We start from the raw sequence: 19,524 nt of genomic DNA, 5'->3' as shown, positions 1-19,524 counted from the left end.
AAGTCTCCAACCCTGATGATTCTGGACTCGAGAGGGAATTTCCTGGAAGTTTATAAGAACAGGGAAATTCGCAGTCTGCTCCAGTTGCTGGTACTGTATAGGTGGGGAGTTCACATTTCTTGCTTTTATTTATCTGTGACTTGGCTGTTGATATTAATAGCTGTGGAACATTTTTGAATTAAAGTGGAAAGTTTCTCTAAGCTTTTGAATGCTCCCGAGTAAAATGCACCACTTGCAATCAATAGCCTAATGCATTTCCATTAATTATCTAATACACATTAAATATGCCCAGATAAGAGTTGGCTGTCCTGCTAAGCAATCATTATCCGCTGAAGGTCACCTTTTCCTTTTCTATCTCAGAGCCAAAATGTTTACCGTTGCTCACACATGTACCTCAGGCTGAAGTAAATATCTTGGGAAAACCTGGCTAGCCATTGTTAAGTCTTTATTTTAGATCAGCATGTTGTAAATACTCCAACAAGCGTGTGTTAATGTTTTAAAATGACATGTGTATATACAGGCAGCCATGTTTGATCATTACACATGCAACCTTTCCTTCCTGCTTTGCTGTGCTGCACAACAGTTGCACGTTACTCCTCCATCTCATATTATAAGTCTATGAGTTGGCCAACACGCTGGAAGCCGCAGATATCCTACGGGACGGATATAGGGTTGCCACCTGTCCAGGATTCAGCCGGACAGTTCGGGTTTTGAATGCTGCGTCCGGGTTTCATGGCAGCAGAAACCCGGACACAAGATGTCAGGCAGACATGGGCAACCAAAATTAAGATGGGGGTTACTGGCTCCCCATTGAAAATAGTCTCAACTGTAATATTTCCATATGTATGGGTGGCGCTATTTACATATGAATAAGCTACAACTCATTCTCCCAAAAAAAATGTCCACGCGTCGCTTGAGTGTTCGGGTTTCGCTTGACGAAAAGGTGGCAACCCTAAACGGATATCTTATCTCACCAGTAGTTAAAGCCCAACTGAAGCTTTACTTCTCTTTAAGAAAAATGAGGAAGTCATATAAAACAAAAAACTTTACAGTGGACCTCTAGTGCCCAGATCCATTATAGGTCCCTGCAATCCCCTGACTGTTTTTTTATTGTGTGGGAAATGCAGAGACCTAAAGTGGACCTGAGTACTCCACTTTAAAGTTATGTTTTATATGACTTGCGGGGAGTTTGGTTTACTTTTTGGCAATCCACACCCCCACCCCATCTCCATATAGGTGGGAATAACATGTCCTACTCCCGCAACAGCCTCCTAGGGTATCCCTGACCAGTCACACCACCCCATCCCATCTTTGCCAAGGTGGGAATACCATGTCCTGCTCCCAACAGCCTCCTAGGATATCCCAGACCACCAACACCCCACCCCCCATCTTAGCCTAGGTGGGAATACCATGTCCTGCTCCCAACAGCCTCCTGGGATATCCCAGACCGCCAACACCCCCCACCCCATTTTAGCCTAGGTGGGAATACCATGTCCTGCTCCCAACAGCCTCCTGGGATATCCCAGACCGCTAACATACCCCCACCCCATCTTCACCAGATGGGAACAACATATCCTGCTCCCGCAACAGCCTCCTAGGATATCCTAAACCATCCACACCACCCCATCTTCGTCTAGGTGGGAATACCATGTCCTGCTCCCAACAGCCTCCTGGGATATTACAGACCAAACCGCCCACACCCCGCTACCCCATCTTCTCCTAGGTGGGAATGCCATGTCTTGCTCCCAACAGCCTCCTATGATGTCCCAGACTGCCAGCCCCCCCCCCCCCCACGCCCCATCTTCGCCTAGCTGGGAATACCATGTCCTCCTGGGATATCCCAGACCAGACCATCCACACCCCCCCACCCCATCTTTAACTAGGTGGAAATACCATGTCCTGCTCCCAACAGCCTCCTGGGATATCCCAGACAGCCAACACCACACCACCCCACCCCATCTTCACCTAGGTGGGAATAACATGTCCGGCTCCAGTAACAGTCTTCTGGGATACCCCCAACACATATTCCAGAAGGGAGCAGGGACTTTCAGCGACCAGGGAGTGGACCTGGCTGCACGTCTTCAGAACTCGGAGGAGACAGCTGGCTCCCAATGACATCACAGAAGATGGCAAGGTGGGACTCAGGCTGTGGCAGCAGATCAGCCAGTATAAGCAGGACAATGCTGGATTCACTGGGCAGGTGAGTTCTACTTTAAAGTGGGGGAGGGGGGGGCCTTCTTCTTTGAAGTAGCACTGATTAAGGGATGGTTATAATCCCTGTCACAATTTCCCCCCCTCATCTGTACCCTATTGGGGAGATTTATCTTCACTTCCTGTCCAATAGCAACAAAAGGAAGTGAGGAAAGCCCTGGTGGTCAGAAGGGTCACCAGATCTAGAGTCCCCAATGGAAGATTTCCCTTCCATTCCTGTTCCAATTCCTTCTGGAGGGCGACTACTTTACAACACACACAGGGACCATGGGGAACAATAGTAGCCCCCCTCCAGAAGGAAGGACAGTGTCGGCACCAATTCAGAGATGATTGGAGGATCTACAGCCGAGTGATACACAAATAAGATACATTTTTGTAGTTAAGGTACTTGAATGTATTTTAAGATTTAACTCCTGAGTCTAGTGTCAATGGCTGAGAAAATATCACGTCGTCGTACATGTGGAAATGATGAAAAACAGAACTTTGTTCATATTGGACAATATGGAAGAGTTTAGTAAATAAGACACAGATTATTACATAAAAAATATGTTAGGAACACGTGAAGGAACCTGAGCATGCTTCCCGAACCCCCACCATGTGTAGGGAGGCCCAGTGGAGCAGGGAGGACACATTTCATGGTAGGAATGCCTTCTTTCTGTATCTTATCACATTCTTAGGCAAGGCTGAAAGATTAACAAACCAACCATTCAGTTTTATATACAAGTCATATATTTTACACAATTTTTATGGAATTGCGGAGGAAGCCATGAGATGCCTCGACCTTTAATCCCTGCCCTCGCAAAGGCAGCCTAACCCAATGCTGATTGAGGATGTCCTTCCTGCTAAAGATACAACAGATGTTGCAGAGAGAAATGGTTCTCCTGCCAATGAATTCATAGCCGAAAAATGGAAAGTGCAGTTCACCCCAATTACCCCACATACAGTGCAACCAGCAAGCAAAAAAGGAACCATAGTAAGGAGAATCTGCCACTAAAGACCATTCATGGCAAAGTAACAGGTCCTCTTGTAAGATGACCAGCCCACTGGCTGGTCTCACCTGCCCCACACTCTCCCATCATTCCACTGTTCCGTTGGCACCCGATGGCCTTTACCGTGACCTCCCCCCAGGATGCAATGTTCAGGCCCAGCTGGCCAATACCAAGTCCCAACACTTTCTCGTGAGGAAGTGAAGGAGGAAGTTCAAATTAAAGTTTAATCTACTTATATTCTGGCTTTCTTAGTTCCTTGTTTTTGACCTCATCAACATGCTATTAATATTTTTAAATAAACCCTCTCCGCTTATATTACACACCGTATTTCAGACCCAGTGATGTCATCACTGGGTCCCTTTGCAATGTAGGAAGATCATGACTGGTGGGAGGGGCGGCAGGGTACTGTACTCTTGCAGTCCCTATAGAGCAGAGTTTAAGTGTGAGAGGAGTTAATCAGTTCCAGTGCTGACAGGAAGCATGCTGATAGGAGAGTGCCGAGTGACAGAGAGATGAGCTAGTCACTGTGCTGCTTTTCCTTTCACTGTCCAGTCACAGAGGAAGAGGGTTGAACAATGCTGGCCATCAGACTAAGGACATCTAGTGGCAGAAAAAAAAAGGACTGCAGGCCAATCTCTGAATTAAAAGGTGGCTGTTGACATAAAAGCTGGTTTTACAATTTTATCTTTTATCGGGTTATTTATTTTTATCTTCGGTATCTTAGTGTATGATCAACAACTAAAAACATAAATCTTTCCATAAGTTCTATCCCACTCCTAATAACCAGATCCATCTAGAAGTTTGTACACATATTGAAGATTCCCATAGGATGTCCTTCAATGCACGGACACAGTTTCACTCAGCCCTGTGAATATGCACTTTCTGGTGTCACCTCTCTTTTAGAGCCTGCCTTCTGAACTACAGCTCAACGTCTGAACAATGTAACATCATCATTGCTTGCTGTAATCAGTGGCGTCACAAGAAGGGTGCGGGGGGTGTGGCCTGAACCCGGGTGACACCATTGGAGGGGTGACACCAAAATGACTGACAGTCAGCCCGACAGTAGCCCGAGAGAGGAGGGGACCCGGCGGCATACTGTATACCGCCGGGTGACGTCCCCTTCTCTCTCTGCTGGCATCCATCACCAAGATGGCCGCCGGCAGGTAACAACGGTGAGTGGTCTTTATTACAGGAGAGAGAGCAGCAGTGACTGTCTTTTTTGCAGGAGGGGGCTGAGACAAGACCAGTCACCATGCACAACGAGAGAGAGCAGCAGTGACCGGTCTTTATTACAGGAAGCTCCAAGTCTCACACCGGATTGCTGCACAGATCTGGAAGAAATACACAAAGCTCACCAAGATTCATGGAAGGATACACAGGACTCTTGTATGAGGACAATATTTGCCTATCCTGGAGTTCAGTTTTAAAGTAACACATTCTGACACACGCAGAATCCCGACACGGGACACGTGGCTGCAATGTAATTATTCCATGTAGTTGTTTGCTGAAAAACCTGTCTGCACTCTCCTGCAATCATGATGGGACACACGCTCCTGTGAAGGAATGCCGGGGGAATAAACAATGTTCAGCAGATTATAGGCTGCAAATTTGTAGCCGAAGGAACATACAATTACAGAAATGAATCATCACACAAGATTAGACACACCGAGCCCGCTTTCTGTTCCACTACACAGTAGAAGTAGTTTTAGGCTCTTATTTTAGAAACGTTTTCATTGAAGTAGCTACTAATAGCATTCACATCCATGGAGAAGTGTCCACAGCTGCAGAGAGATCGGCATTCAGGCATTGCTCCGTCTTCCCTGTGCTGGATGAGCTGCCATGTTCGACAAAAGGAGTCTCTAGAATGATAGCTGGGAGTTTTCTTGTATGGATTACTACTTTATTCTATTCTATGGAAACTAGCTGGTAGTTTAATTTTACCGGCCCTTTAAGGTATATAGGCGATTTTTTTTCTTAAGGGAGTACACACTCATTGAAAAGAAGGACGTGGGAGGGCTTTGCACTATAGGCGGGGGACGTGTTGAAAGGATAAGAAGCAATACATTGAGCTACTATACTATAGCTTGCTGTGTCCTGCTGTATGTGCGCCATGACTGTGCAATATATGATTAATAAACATTGAGCACTGTGAGACCCCACACAGCCACCTAAAACACGGCACAGCCCAGCATAGACCCCGCACAGCCTCCTTAGAGACCGCACAGTCACCTAAAAACACGGCACAGCCCAGCATAGACCCCGCACAGCCTCCTTAGAGACCGCACAGTCACCTAAAAACACGGCACAGCCCAGCATAGACCCCGCACAGCCTCCTTAGAGACCGCACAGTCACCTAAAAACACGGCACCGCCCAGCATAGACACGGCACAGCCCAGCATAGACCCCGCACAGCCTCCCGAGACACCGCACAGCCACCTAAAACACGGCACAGCCCTCCCGAGACACCGCACAGCCACCTAAAACACGGCACAGCCCTCCCGAGACACCGCACAGCCCTCCTGAGACACCGCACAGCCCTCCCGAGACACCGCACAGCCCTCCCGAGACACCGCACAGCCCTCCCGAGACACCGCACAACCACTATACTATAGCTTGCTGTATGTGCGCCATCACAGTGCAATATACGATTAATAAACATTGATTAGGAGCACTGTGAGATCCCACACAGCCACCTACAACACTGCACAGCCCAGCATAGACCTCACACATCCTCCAGAGTCCCCTCACAGCCTCCTGAGAAGCAATATAGTGAGCTACTAAAGCTCGTTGTGTCACGCTGTATGTGCACCATCACGGTGCAATATATATGATTAATATACATTGATTAGAAGCACTGCGAGACCTCATACAGCCACCTAAAACACCGCACACCTCCCGAGTCCCCGCAGAGCCCTCCTAAGAAGCAATACATTGAGCTATTATACTATAGCTCACTGTGTCATGCTGTATGTGCGTCATCACTGTGCAATATACGATTAATAAACATTAGGAGCAAGGCGAGACCGCACACAGTCACCTGAGATCCCGCACAGCCCTCCTAAGAAGCAGTACATTGAGCTACTATACTATATCACACTGTGTCCATGCTAAACTTTAGCATGCTGTATGTGCACCATCCCTGTGCAATATACGCACCCTGGAATGCATCAACACTCTGCAATATACACCAAATGAACAAAACAAATCCTGTCGATTAGGAGCACTGTGCACACCATTGCGTGCACACATATATCTGGTGCTGCACAATGAAGAGCTCATCAGGACCTTGTGTTATTTTAAGGAGACTATGTCTAAAGCAGCCCAATCTGCTTCAACAAGCAGCCCATGTAGGATGCCTTTATAGGGTACTCAGTCTTCTACTATATCATTTTTAAGCAATTACAATTGTACATGGACGTTTAGATTTGGCTCTGGTCACGGCTGTTGATCTATGGCTGGCTTGTGAGCGTTCACACCCAACTGTTTAAAAATACCTGTATGTACCAGATTTTCCAAATGAAATCCAGGGATACCACCCTGTACAAAACTGGCTGTTTCACTGTCGCCGGGGACGCTGCTAGGGATGTTTATTTCCCAGGGACAGACCTCTCAAAACGGGGACTGTCCCCAGGAAACGAGGACTAATGGTAACCTTACTGTATGTAGTAGGCAGACATCCCAACTCTCCCGGACGTTCCAGGAGTCTCCCGCTATTAGATAGCGGCTCCCGGCCGCCTGATAGAGAAACATTTTCTCCTGGAAAGGTTTACTCTGCTCCATCTAGCAAAGTAAACCTTTCCCTGCTGTCTGCTTTTTTTTCAGACATCAGAGCAGCCGGCAGTCAGAGGAAAAAAAAACCCCATCATAGGAATGAATAGTAAGGCTTCTATTGGCTAGCTATTGCACCTGCCCACTGCTGCTGTCAATCAGCAGAGGTGAACCTGAAGTTCTCCATCAGGTCCTCCCCCACTGATTGACAGCAGCAGAGGGTGGGTACAATAGCCAGCTTGCTATTGCAAAATTAAATGGCCAAAAGAAATCTAGCTATTCATTCCTATGCTGGGTTGTTTTTTTTCCATTCAGAACAGAGGGTACCTCCCTGAAATTACTTTTTTCAGGTTGGGATCCCTGACTAGAAGGCAGCTGGTTGCCCAACCAGCCATTTCAATTTATGCCGTGACACAATCAAGCTACTGCGAGTGACAACATTAAAACCTGTAACTTATGGGAATGGAATCCTGCATTTATAACTGTGAGGACTGAAAGATTAGATACATTAACACCTTTAAAAGGAGATGTAAGGTCCCAGCATCTCCTTTCCTGTCATGACATCAGCACTGTAATAGGAATAGTAGAGTTGTTTCTGATAATACAATCAAAGCTTACATGAAAAAATCCCTTTTATGTAGTGAGTGCTGCCTTCCATCTGCCCATCACTCCCAACAACTTCCTGGATTCCCAGTGTGCTTTGTATCTCTTTCCCTGCTGCTTGATGTGATATAATCTCCATTGCTCAAGTCTACACATCCCATCATGCATTGCTTCCAGCAAGCAATGATGATGTTACATTGGTCAGATGTCAAGTTGTAGCTCAGAAGGCTCTGTGAGAGTGGCGACACATAGTCGCATAAAGAGGACCTGTCACATCCTCTTTGATATCACATAGGGGGTTTATTAGTCTCCTATGTGATAACAATAAAGTTATGTGGGGGGAAAAAAATTAAAGTTCCAAAAAAAATATTTTTTTTTTAAAGTCCCCACCCATACATACACACATGCATACATGCGTCGGGTGCAGATACGTGCGAAAACGACGATTGCGCCCACAGTCGCAGTGAGAGCAATAATTCTCAGGCCACCAATCACCGATAACACTAAACTGATAAGCGGTAAAAGCTTTTAAAGCGTCACCAATGGTCAATTCTGGGTATGGTAGTTTTTTCCCCGATTTCACTGGTGCGTGCAATTTTAAAGCTTGATATGTTTGGTGTCTATTTGCCCAACGTGACCCCGTCTTTTATATTTTACCCAAAACTTTGGGCAATAATAATTGTATTATAAGATAATGTAAAAATTTTCAGTAATTTTTCCTTAATATAGTAAAAAAAAAACAAAAAAAAACAGGTGATGATTAAATACCACCAAAAGGAAGCTCTATCTGTCCCCCAAAAATGGTATAAAAATAATTTCAGTACAGCGTTGCATGACAGAATAAATGTCAAAGTACCTCAGCGCTGAATACTGATAAATGGCCTGGTCAGGAAGGGGGTATAAACAACGTGGTCAGCAAGTGGTTAATTTGCAGGAGAAACAATGAAGGGGATCTCTCGGGGAAAGCATAGAATGCTTGCTGTGTTTGCCTTTATACAATGAATAGATAAATACATAGTATGTGAATCCTGTATATATAAGCGGCATTCTTCTTCAGATATAATTGCTAGCTGCGCAAATTACACACCGCGTACAGCTCGGGACCACCCGGTCTCCTCTCACTGCGATGACCACTAACTGCTCAGCCACGATCTGGCAATCTCGGCCTCTTCTGCTCCTCCCGCCATCATTTCTTAGTACATTCCACCGTCTAATATGTAACTTTGCCCAAACGGATCGCCCGTCTCAGGAAATCCACCTACACGGCTAATCTCCAGGATATAAGGATGCCGCGAGTAAACATTGGGAAACTAATATTGCAAATAAATATTACAAGAAATTCCTGAAGATTACTTCTTCCGGGAAGGAAAAAAAAAGCCTCATAACATACTTTAACTAGAGAACGTCCAAAGACGTAAATGCTTGCAGGGGAAATGTTATTGTTAGGCCTCATTCACACTGCCGCGCGTATTTGAGCGTATAGTACCATATGCAGCATATGCAAATAAATGGCTCCATAGACATAGCTGCGTATGGAGCCGTATATTTGCGTAGCATAAAAATGCTCAAAAACAGAATGGAACCAAGATGCGTCCGGGCAGCGTATTTCTGCGTATATACGCGTGTTTGTTCATTAACATTTCTATTATGAATGATGCATTGTGGGATTGCAAATAGTGCACGCACATAAGCTTCTTATACGCACATGTACGCGTATATTCGCAATATACAATTTTGCTGTTGCGTTGTGTGTGAATGAGGCCTTAAAAGGAGAATTATGGGGTGAGTGATTTTCACTCCGCCTAATAATCTGAGCCGACGTGTGACAATGAAATTTTCAAAGGTCGGATCAGTAGATCGGGAAATGAGCGAACACATACCGGTGCTCGCTCACTTCTTGATCTATCCCTGCAGAGAGACGTCACATGTCACTCACAGCTCCCTGCATTGATTCCCCTCCCCTGTCCAAATCTCCAGCGCTGACTGGCGGAACGGACGTGGAGGGGGCGGGTACAGCTGGCTCGCGGTATACTGAGCTTTGGGTGACGGGAGGACGCTAGTTTGTGTCCTCCCGTTACCCTTAGGAGAACTATGGGGAAAAGCCCTAACCCCATAGTTCTCCTTTAAAGTAACAATAAACTTTTTTTCAAACAATGAATCCAGATCAATCAAATGTACATCACCCAGCAAAGTATTTATGGTAATATTTGTCCAAGCACTTACAGTTATGTTACTGAACAGCTCCAACTCACTCAACTCTGCTTCCCTAAACTTCGTGTCACAAGGGACAGAGCAGTCTCCAGCAGCCATCCACCTACCGTTGAGGAAGGGAGGTAGAGGGAGCAGGGAGGAGAGGGGAGCGGCTTGCCTTGCTGTGCCTACTAAACTTCCTATCTAGAACAAGATCACAAGGGACAGAGAAGTCTCCAGCAGACGTCCATCTACCCTTAAGGCTCATTCACACCACATCCAGATTGCCTCCAGACCAGACCGTTTCCGGACCCAAAATGCATCCTAAATGTATCCCTATGCCATTTCTGGCCTCTGTTCCCACCAGCGCAGGAACGCATCAAAAACGCATGGAACGCACATGCAAGACCATTTTAAGTGGAAAAAAAAAATTACATTCCAATCACGACAAAATCGCGGTAAATGCAATGCACTATGTTCCAGATGTGGTCCAGAAAATGGTGTGAACCTGTCCGCATTTCCAGACCAGACAAAATAAGACATGCAGTACAGACTGGAACAGGCTGGAACAGACTGCGCTGGTGTGAACAGAGGCCAGACATAGTATAGGGATACATTAGGATGTTTTTTGGGTCTGGAAACATTATTTTATATTTTTTGTTTAAAAAAAATAATTTATCTCTATTTGGAGAATGCCTTATGTAATGGCACTGAGGTTTGACTAGCTATAAACTGTGTGGATAGAGTAGGCATGTTGTATTGTACAAAGTCCCACCCTCATTTCTCCAAAGTAGAAAATGGTCAGATTTAAAGCCTATCGCTGGATAAAGAAAAACCTCTCCTTACAGTGGGCTACCCCCTCACTGTAAGGGTTAACTTCTCAATGTCTAGGGGATTCTTGACAACTATGTAATATTGTGCAGTGAAGTTACTCTTTTTTTTTTAAAAACTGCCGCTTTTAAGAAGCTACTGCACTGAAAACGCTGTTACATTCCTGTCTGGGTGTGGTAGCGACTGATACTGCCATTTCTTTTAAGGGCTTGCTCATACCATGTCTGTTGAGTGGCATTTTTCTGCACATGTATGGTGTGAACAGGGCACCTTGAATACAGCGATTTATATGTGCCCTGTTTACACCTTACATTTTAAGGGCTAGTTCACACCATCGAACATGTATAGTGTAAACAGGGCATATAGAAAACAACTGCACACCAATAACATGCATCAGAGTGCAGAAAAACGCAGCTGAACAGGCATGGTGTGAACTGTTCCTTAAAGGAAATGACAGAATCACTTACATTCCTGTCTGGGTGTGGTAGCAACAAAAAAAAACCCACAGCTCATCAGACAAGTCCTAAAAGATCATAATTAAAGATGCCGTGAATGGTGCACATTTCTGTCAACATCATGTGGCGGTGGTGGCTACCACGTGTGTGTAGAGGGTTAACGGCTTAGGGTTTAAGTGGTTAGATCGTTGTCCCAGAACAGGAAAATATCTGCACAGGGTGGGGCTGAGTGTGTAACACGTCACCTTCTGGTGGCAGCGGTGGGATATGGGCGTATAATCGCCACACCCAACATTTCTATTAGGATGGTTAAGTCATCCTTTGTTGTAGTTTCTGAAAGTTTGTAGCCAGGCAGAGGCAATACGACTATGGCACCCAATGAAAATCAAGGGATCTTCAAAAGGTGGCGGGTAGATCAATTTTAAATAATGCAGACGGGGGTGAATAAATGAAACCGTATTTAAAGTGGACTCGTGCCAAATGAGCTCCATATTCCATCCAGCAGCTGGACGATAATACTAACAGATGTGACAAGCCAGAGCCATGACAGCTGAAACCCAAAAACGTGTGAAAGTGTGTCTGTGAACGATTCAAGTGTTATTCTATCTTCTGCACTGCGGCACGCCATCCTGCCTGATGTTCCCCGCATTGCGGCACAAACCCATAAAGAAGATTCTTGCCCCTTCACCTGGCCAGGTGACCCTAAAGCCCACCGATCCCACCCATCACAAAACCGGAGTGTCTTCATGTTCTGATAAGGAGCGCACTATAATAGAGCTGAGAACTTCTAGAGCAAACACAACATGTTTCTGTGCATTACTTTCCCAGTTTGCCATTTGTGTGGGAATCTAGGCCGCATTCCAGCACGGCCCCTGGACAGACGCCAGGTCTTGTATATCTCAACCAGTGACAGAAAACGGCACACTTACTGGCAAAGCCTCAGTCTGCATTTTATACTCGGCTAGGAAACAGCTTTGGTCTTAAATTTGACGTTAGAATTCCTCAAGGCGGAAGAGGATTTCCAAAGTGCAATTCAATCGGATTCAGCAAGATAATCCTCTGTAAATGACATTTCTGAATGCAAGGCCGTCTTTAAAGTGGGGCAAAACAGGTAGTTGCCCCGGCCCAGTCATTTTTGTGGGGCACAAAGCAGCTACCCCTAGAGCCAGCAAAAGATACACAGGCGGTACCTTTCTGTTTACTATGCGAACAGCATCACATTGTGTTGCTCCACCCCTACGTTACGCCGAGTGGAGTACGCAGGGGCCACGTCTCCCTCTGACGTCTCCTCCTATCTGCTCTGCAGGAGGATGATATTGTGCAAAATTGCATGGCTGGGGTGTGGCGAGTAGGGGGTGTGGTGTGCCAGGTTTTTGGTGGGTAGGGACTAAGAGGGCCAAAGAAAATGTTTGCCCAGGGTCCAAATCAATATTAAAGATGGCCCTGTCTGAATGTATAACTCCAGTTCTTCTATGTGACCCGTTCATGTATGCCATTGCCCTGGATAACTGACAGATAGACGTTGTACCAAGTACCGGAGGATGGAAGGTTCATGCCATCACTTGCTTATCCTGCAAGTTGGTGGATATTTTTTTTGTACATCATGACTGTATGAAGCAGGGACGCACTGGTACCATTGTTTCCAAACAGAGTACGAGTATCAATACTCAAGTACTCGCCAATACCAATTACAATCCCTTTTTTTAGTATCATGTGACAGTTTTTCTAAAACAATACAGACTAATGATTTTAGGACAGTGGTGGAGTGCCAGGGCCTGGTTGCAGCTGCGACCCTGGTAGTTCTGCCACTGACTCCAAGCTGTACAGGGACTACAAATCTCAGCAATGCATTATAATACTATCAGCTATAGAGGACTACAAACCCCAGCAATAAATTACAAACATTATACAGCAATGCAGAATGGCACAGCTATAGAGCACTACAAAACCCAGCAATACATTACACAGCAATGCAGAATAATACCATCAGCTAGAGAGGACTACACATCCCAGCAATACATTACACAGCAATGCAGAATAATACCATCAGTTACAGAGGACTACAAATCCCAGCAATACATTATACAGCAATGCAGAATACCACCATCAGCTATAGAGCACTACAATACCCAGCAACACATTATATAGCACTACAGAATAAAAACATCAGCTATCAAAGGACTACATATCCCAGCAATACATTATTCAGCAATGCAGAATAACAAAATTGCTGTATAATGTATTGCTGGGATTTGTAGTCCTCTATAGCTGATGGTATTATAATAATACCCAGCACTTCAGCCAGCATTTGACAGTGCTGAGAGCACAGTGCTCCCTGCTTCACGGATCACAGAGCAGATCAGGAATGAACATCTCCATCTCAATATATTCTACACCCAGAGGAGTTAGGGACCCCGAAAACCACAGTGGTGGATGCCAGCTGCACAATCATAGGCTAGTATAAGTGATCTGGGTGGCTGCACTTGTAGTTGGCAAGCTGGCCTTGCTGGACATCATTGGTTGCCAGGACTCCAGCCGTCCTAGCAACCAATGACTGCAGTGGAGGGGGGCCTGCACTAGGTTATGGCTGGCAGTCGATGCACCGGCCCCAATGCATGATCCTGACTGCTGCATTGTGCTAACCCTCCCTCTCCCAGTATGCAGTCTACAATGCAGGGGAATACACAAAGCAAATATAAAGAACTAGAGGGTGCTTCTAATAGCCGAATTTAAAAATGCTCTAAAAATTGTTATATTTGTTATATTGGAATTCAGCTTTTTCCATTCATAAAACATTCTGAACTTTCCAGCTAACCGAAGAGGAAAGTCTTAAACTGGCTAAGTGCCACAAGAAAGGACTGAAAGGGCCACATGTGGTCCTCAGCGCACAAATTTGACATGCCTGACCTATCGGGAAGAAGGTGAGCTACCTGGAAAGCTTGCTGTATGAAAGTCCTCCTTACTTATTAGAGTGTGCCAAAGATGGTAGAGATGTACTATGACAGCTGAGCTGTGCCATCAATGGACACATATGAAGTGTTGTATGAACACTCCCTTCCGTCTACCCAAAATATGAATCGAAGGTCATAGAAGGCCGATCTGATCACTCACTTTCTTTGATTTGTTCCTCCATGTGAATCCTCTGTACCATCCTGTGAAAACAAACACAGAGTAAGTTCATAAGCTCAAACAATGAAGGCGAATGTACAAAATGCTCTTCACACAGAATCTGACAAAGAGTCTAGCTCCCTCGTCACCTCCTCAAAAGACTTCTCTAGAGTCTCTCCCTTCCCTAATCTGTCTGGCTATCTCCTACTCTGTCTACCTTTGGCCGATCTCTGCAAATCATCCAAACTGTTCTCTCTGCTTCTCCCAAGACCTCCTACTCTCTAGCTCCCTTGTCACCTCCTTCCATGTGTGCTTCTAGGACCTCTCTATAGTCTCTTCTGCAACTCCCTATCCCAACCTGTCTGGCTATCTAATACTCTGGCTGGCTTTGGCCGATGCCTGAAAACTCACCCAAACCGTCCTTTTCACTGCTCCCAAGACCTCCTGCTTTCTATCACCCTCTTCAGCTCCTCCCATGCTGGCCAATAGGACTTCTCCAGAGCCTCTCCATCGTCTGGAACTCCCTACCCCAATCTTTTTGGCTATCTCCTACTCTGTCCACCTTTAGGCATTCCTGAAAACTCATCCAAACCATCCTCTTCGCTCTTCCCTCCTCCCAAGATCTCCTGCTTTGTGGCTCCAATATGATTACCTCCCATGCTCATCTCCAGGATCCTGAAGAGCTTCTCCATCATCTGAAGAGCCTCTCCATCATCTGGAACTCCCCAATCTGTCTGGCTATCTCCTACTCTGTCCGCCTTAAGGTGATCCCTGAAAACTCAACTGAACCATCCTCTCCACTCCTTCCAGGACCTCCTGCTCTCTAGTTCCCTCATCCCTTCCTCCCATGCCTGCCTCCAGGACTCCTCCAGAGCCTCTCCCATCCTCTGGAACTCCATTCTCCAATCTGTCTGGCTTTCTCCTACTCTGTCCGCCTGAAGATGATCCCTGAAAACTCAACTGAACCATCCTCTCCAGTCCTCTCAAGATCTCCTGCTCTCTAGTTCCCACGTCACTTTCTCCCATGCTTGCATCCAGGACTTCTGTAGAGTCTCTTCCATCCTCTGGAACTCCCTACATCAATCTGGCTATCTCCTACTCTGTTCGCCTTTAGGTGATCCCTGCAAACTCATCTATTTAGGGAAGTCTATCCCACCTCAACCTAAAAACTGAAATTTTACCTTCTCCATTTTCTACTTCTTTAAAAATCAACGCTCTCACTACTGAGTGCCAGGGCCGCGCTTCAAACACCAAAGGGCCACAAGTGGTCTTAACATGTAATGGGAAGACCACCCTTTACTTTAGTACCTTATACTATTTACATCTTTCAATTATTTGATGGTAAAGTTGAAAGATGTAGGTGGTGCAAGGTAGGTGGTCTTCCCATCACGCATTAGGGACCACCAGTCACATGTCACATGATCAAAGGGGAAGCAGTTTAGTTGACTAAGCTTTCAGTAGATGCAATCACGGCATTAAAGATTAATTTTAATAGTATAATTGGAGTCGATCTGAGGAAAGCTCATGGGGCTTCGTCTTTGTTTACGAGACCCATATATAGAAAACATCTCCGGAATTCTTTCCTGGGGTATATATAGCAGATCTACAAAAATAAAAAATAAATTAAGAAAAGCAGGAAGGAATGTAAAGCTGCCATCCCCGGGGCACACAAGGGGTTAAGCCTTGGAAAGAAAGGGAGCCACCGGGTACAATGGCCACATTCTGTCCAGCAATGGGAGTGGGTGGAGATCACAGACTGCAGTGCTGAGGCTGAAGGTCAGAGGAATCAATGCAGTAAAAGATACAGAGCCGACTCCTCAGGACCGCCATGACCACGGAGAAGGCTTTTTTTAAAGGAGAACGCCGCTGAGCGCTATCTGCATGTAAACCGACCACACAGGCCAATTAAATTCCTGAAAAATAACCCGGTCTGTGAAAATACAAAAAGGCGATTGGATTGAAATTGCTTCCTCTGAGTTTACTGCACACTGCGAGCTTCTTAGAACCTGCAGCAAATCATATAGAGCCCCCCTTATTTCCTTTCTGGAGGACATCCAGCATCCTTTAGCCTGGGGGGTAGGCAACCTCTGCACTCCAGCTGTTGTGGAACTACAAGTCCCTACATTGGAAGATTCTGACAGCCACAGGCATGACTTTTAGTTTGACCACAGCTGGAGTGCCGAGGTTGCCTACCCCTGATCTAGCCCTTTCCTCCCCAGCCTGACTGTCTATGGCCCACCCCCTTTCATTCACTGGATTTCATTTCTTTCAATCATGGAGGTTCAGCATCACATGTGGGCATTACCTAGGCAAATGCAGCCTGCCTAGGAACGCCCACTCCTCTAGAATGACATCCACCCATCAAGGCATTTTGATCTTTGTATAACTCCTCCCATGAGCCTGCCCAGTGCTTGCATCAGTGCAGAGGGCTATTGTGAGAAGTCCTGAGGCAGCGTGCTGTGAGGTTTCCAGCAAGCTATGTAATGCACCCTGCTGGCCTCACTCCAGATTGACACCCACCCATTAAGGAATTTTGATATTACGGGGTATCTCTGGTCAAAGTACTGAGGCTGGGTGCTATGATGTTTTCAGGAAGCTATGTACAGCACCCTACCGGCCCCCTCCCACCAGCCATGATCTGTCTGCATTGCACAGGAAGCATATCGACTCAGTGATGAGCCTAAAATATGGTCATCATGAAAAAGGAATGTAAATGTCATTGAATATTGATGAGGAGGAACCAGGGAAGGCAAACTATAAGCAGAATAAGCATCAGCTTTAACAATCTATTGTCTGCTAATTAGGGGTGCACCGATACTAGTATCGATGCCGGGTACTCTTACTCGCCCAAATGCTCCGATGCCTAGCCCGATACTTCGGCTTCTTGATACCGAAAGCTTGGCAGCGAGTCAATACACGCTGGCCGGCTTTCTGATTGGCTGGTAAGCCGGCTCCATGCTCCCTCGTCACAAGTGACGAGGAAGCATGGAGCCGACTTTGCGGTCAATCAGGAAGCCGGGCAGCGCGTCATTACACGGCACCTGGCTTCCTGATTGGCCAGAAAGCCGGCATCATGCTCCCTTGTCACCTCATGGTGAGGGAGCATGGAGCCGGCTTCCCAGCCAATCAGGAAGCCGGACAACGGTCATTACACGGCGCCCGACTTCCTGATTAACCAGAAAGCCTGATCACCTGGTGTAGAGGAAGCATGGAGACAGCTTCGCTTCTCATCGGGAAGCTGGGTGTCAAAGGTTTACACGCCCCCCGGATTCCCGTCTAATCAGGAAGCCAGGTGGCGAGTCATTACACTCCGCCCGGCTTCTTTAATGGGACTTCTGGTACTCAGTATCAGCGAGTACCGAAAAAAAAAAATATCGGTACTTGATACCGAAAAACCGGCATCGGTGCATCCCTACTGCTAATGATGGATGATGGATGGACAACGGAATATGAGCCTATTGCATGTTCAAACTACAGCTGCATCTGACTTTTCTGAGCTTTCTCCCATTATAGTATTACAGTACAGCGGTACCTCGGTTCACGAACTTCATTCGTTCCACGATTCTGGTCACGAATCGAATTGATTGCGAACTGAATCAAATTTCACCATAAGGTTGGCAAGTGTGCACAGGTCTGTCTGTGACCGCCATCTCGACTAGAGGTAGCCACGAACACGTGTCAGAGCGGGGAAGATGGCCGCGGTCGTGTTCGCCATCCGATTTGGAGTTCGCGAACGGAAGAAAAAGTTTGCAGAACTTCCTGTTTGTGAACCGAGGTATTACTGTATAACAATATCTGCGCCCCTCCCCCCCTTGAATTGCTGTGTTCAGGGAATAGAACTCTCATGTCACACAATATTTCCCCCATCGATACTCACCTACATTCCGCACCGAAATCTCTATCTAGTCAGAATTTCCCACCTCTGTACTTCCTGTAATTTTTTTTCCACATAACTTTATTGTTATCACATAGGGGTCTAAGAAACCCTCTATGTGATAGCAAAGAGGATGTGACAGGTCCTCTTTATGCGACATCAGGGGTCTCCAAGACCCATAATGTCTCCCAGGGAACCCCACGAGCACGCACATATAACGCAAACACGCGTCGGGTGCGCCTACGCACATGAATTGCGCCACACATTTTGGTGCGAATGTCAGAGTGCGAGCAATAATTCAAGGCCCATCAATCACTGTTAGCACTAAACTGATGAGCAGTAAAAGCTTTTAAAAGGAGAACTATGAGGTGAGTGATTTTCACTCCGCCTCATGGTTCTAGCCGACCTGTGACAATGAAACTGTCACAGGTCGCCTGAAACTGTCACAGGCCGGCTCAGTAGATCGGGAAGGGAGCGAACACATACCGGCGCTCGCTCACTTCCCGATCCTGTGGCGGCAAAGAGCCGTGACGGGGAGGGACTGGATTCCCCGCTCCCCTGTCAGATTCTTCAGCGCTGACTGGCGGAACGGACGGGGGAGGGGGAGGGTACAGCTGACTCTGCCTCTAGATAGGCAGAGCCAGCTGTCACTCACACAGGTGGGTGGTCTCAGTATACCGCGAGCTGTAGCTGCGGGTAACGGGAGGACGCTAGTTTGTGTCCTCACGTTACCTTTAGGAGAACTACAGGGAAAAGCCCTAACCCCATAGTTCTCCTTTAAAGAATAGCTCTTGTGGTGCTTCGCCTTCTCCCTGTCCACTGTCACTTCCAGGTCTCCTCTCCACCCCACCTTACACACCAGCACACCTGTTGCTTGTTTCTCCACCAGACTGTGAGTGGACAGAGAAAGGAGAAGCAGCAGACCGATGAGCTCACCTCTCTGCTTTCTCCTCCTATTCAGTGGCGTAACAATCACCATAGCGACCCAAGCGGTCGCTATGGGGCCTGGGGCAGCAAAACAGCTGAGGTGGAGGAGGCCGGAGCCTGGTGGCAGTGGAGGAGGAGCCCGGGCCGGGCAGTCAAGCAGCTGAGGAGGAGGAGGAGGCTGGGGCCCGGAAGCAGCGGTGGTGGTCAGGCCTAACAGCGGCGGCACTGGTGGAGGAGGCCGGGGGCGGCGGCCGAGGAGGCTGGGGCCCAGCGACGGTGGTGGAGGAGGTGGAGGATGCCGGGGGCCCAGCAGTGGGCGGCTCAGGGCTGACAGGTAAGAGGAGTGCAGGGAAAGGGACCCCAATCAGCCCACCTGAGACCCTGCAGAGTTCCCCCCAGAGAGTCTTTGGTGGGCTCTGGAGGGTCACTCTCAGGAGGCCTGTGCGGGGTCCCAGGTGGGCTCTGCGGAGTCCCTGGCATGTGTGGGGTCACAGCTGGGCGCTGCGAGGTCTAGGGTGGGCTCGGCGGGGTCTCGGGTGGGCTCTGCAGCAGTGAGTAGCGGAGAGAT

At 47.1% G+C, this 19,524-nt stretch overlaps 1 protein-coding gene across 1 annotated transcript in view; it reads right to left on the bottom strand.

Annotated features, from left to right (window-relative positions):
* Nucleotides 1-19,524, bottom strand: part of DOCK5 (dedicator of cytokinesis 5) — a 105,358-nt gene that overhangs the window by 73,809 nt on the left and 12,025 nt on the right. The window contains exon 3 of the mRNA XM_018565790.1: nt 14,159-14,199. Coding sequence (XP_018421292.1) covers nt 14,159-14,199 — 41 coding nt within the window. The remainder of the gene's footprint in view (nt 1-14,158; nt 14,200-19,524) is intronic.

This window comes from Nanorana parkeri, unplaced genomic scaffold, assembly GCF_000935625.1.
Source record: "Nanorana parkeri isolate BGI_ZX_2015 unplaced genomic scaffold, ASM93562v1 scaffold887, whole genome shotgun sequence".
Lineage (NCBI taxonomy): Eukaryota > Metazoa > Chordata > Amphibia > Anura > Dicroglossidae > Nanorana > Nanorana parkeri.
The sequence above is the reverse complement of the archived record's forward strand: the minus strand, read 5'-3'. Positions and strand labels throughout refer to the sequence as shown.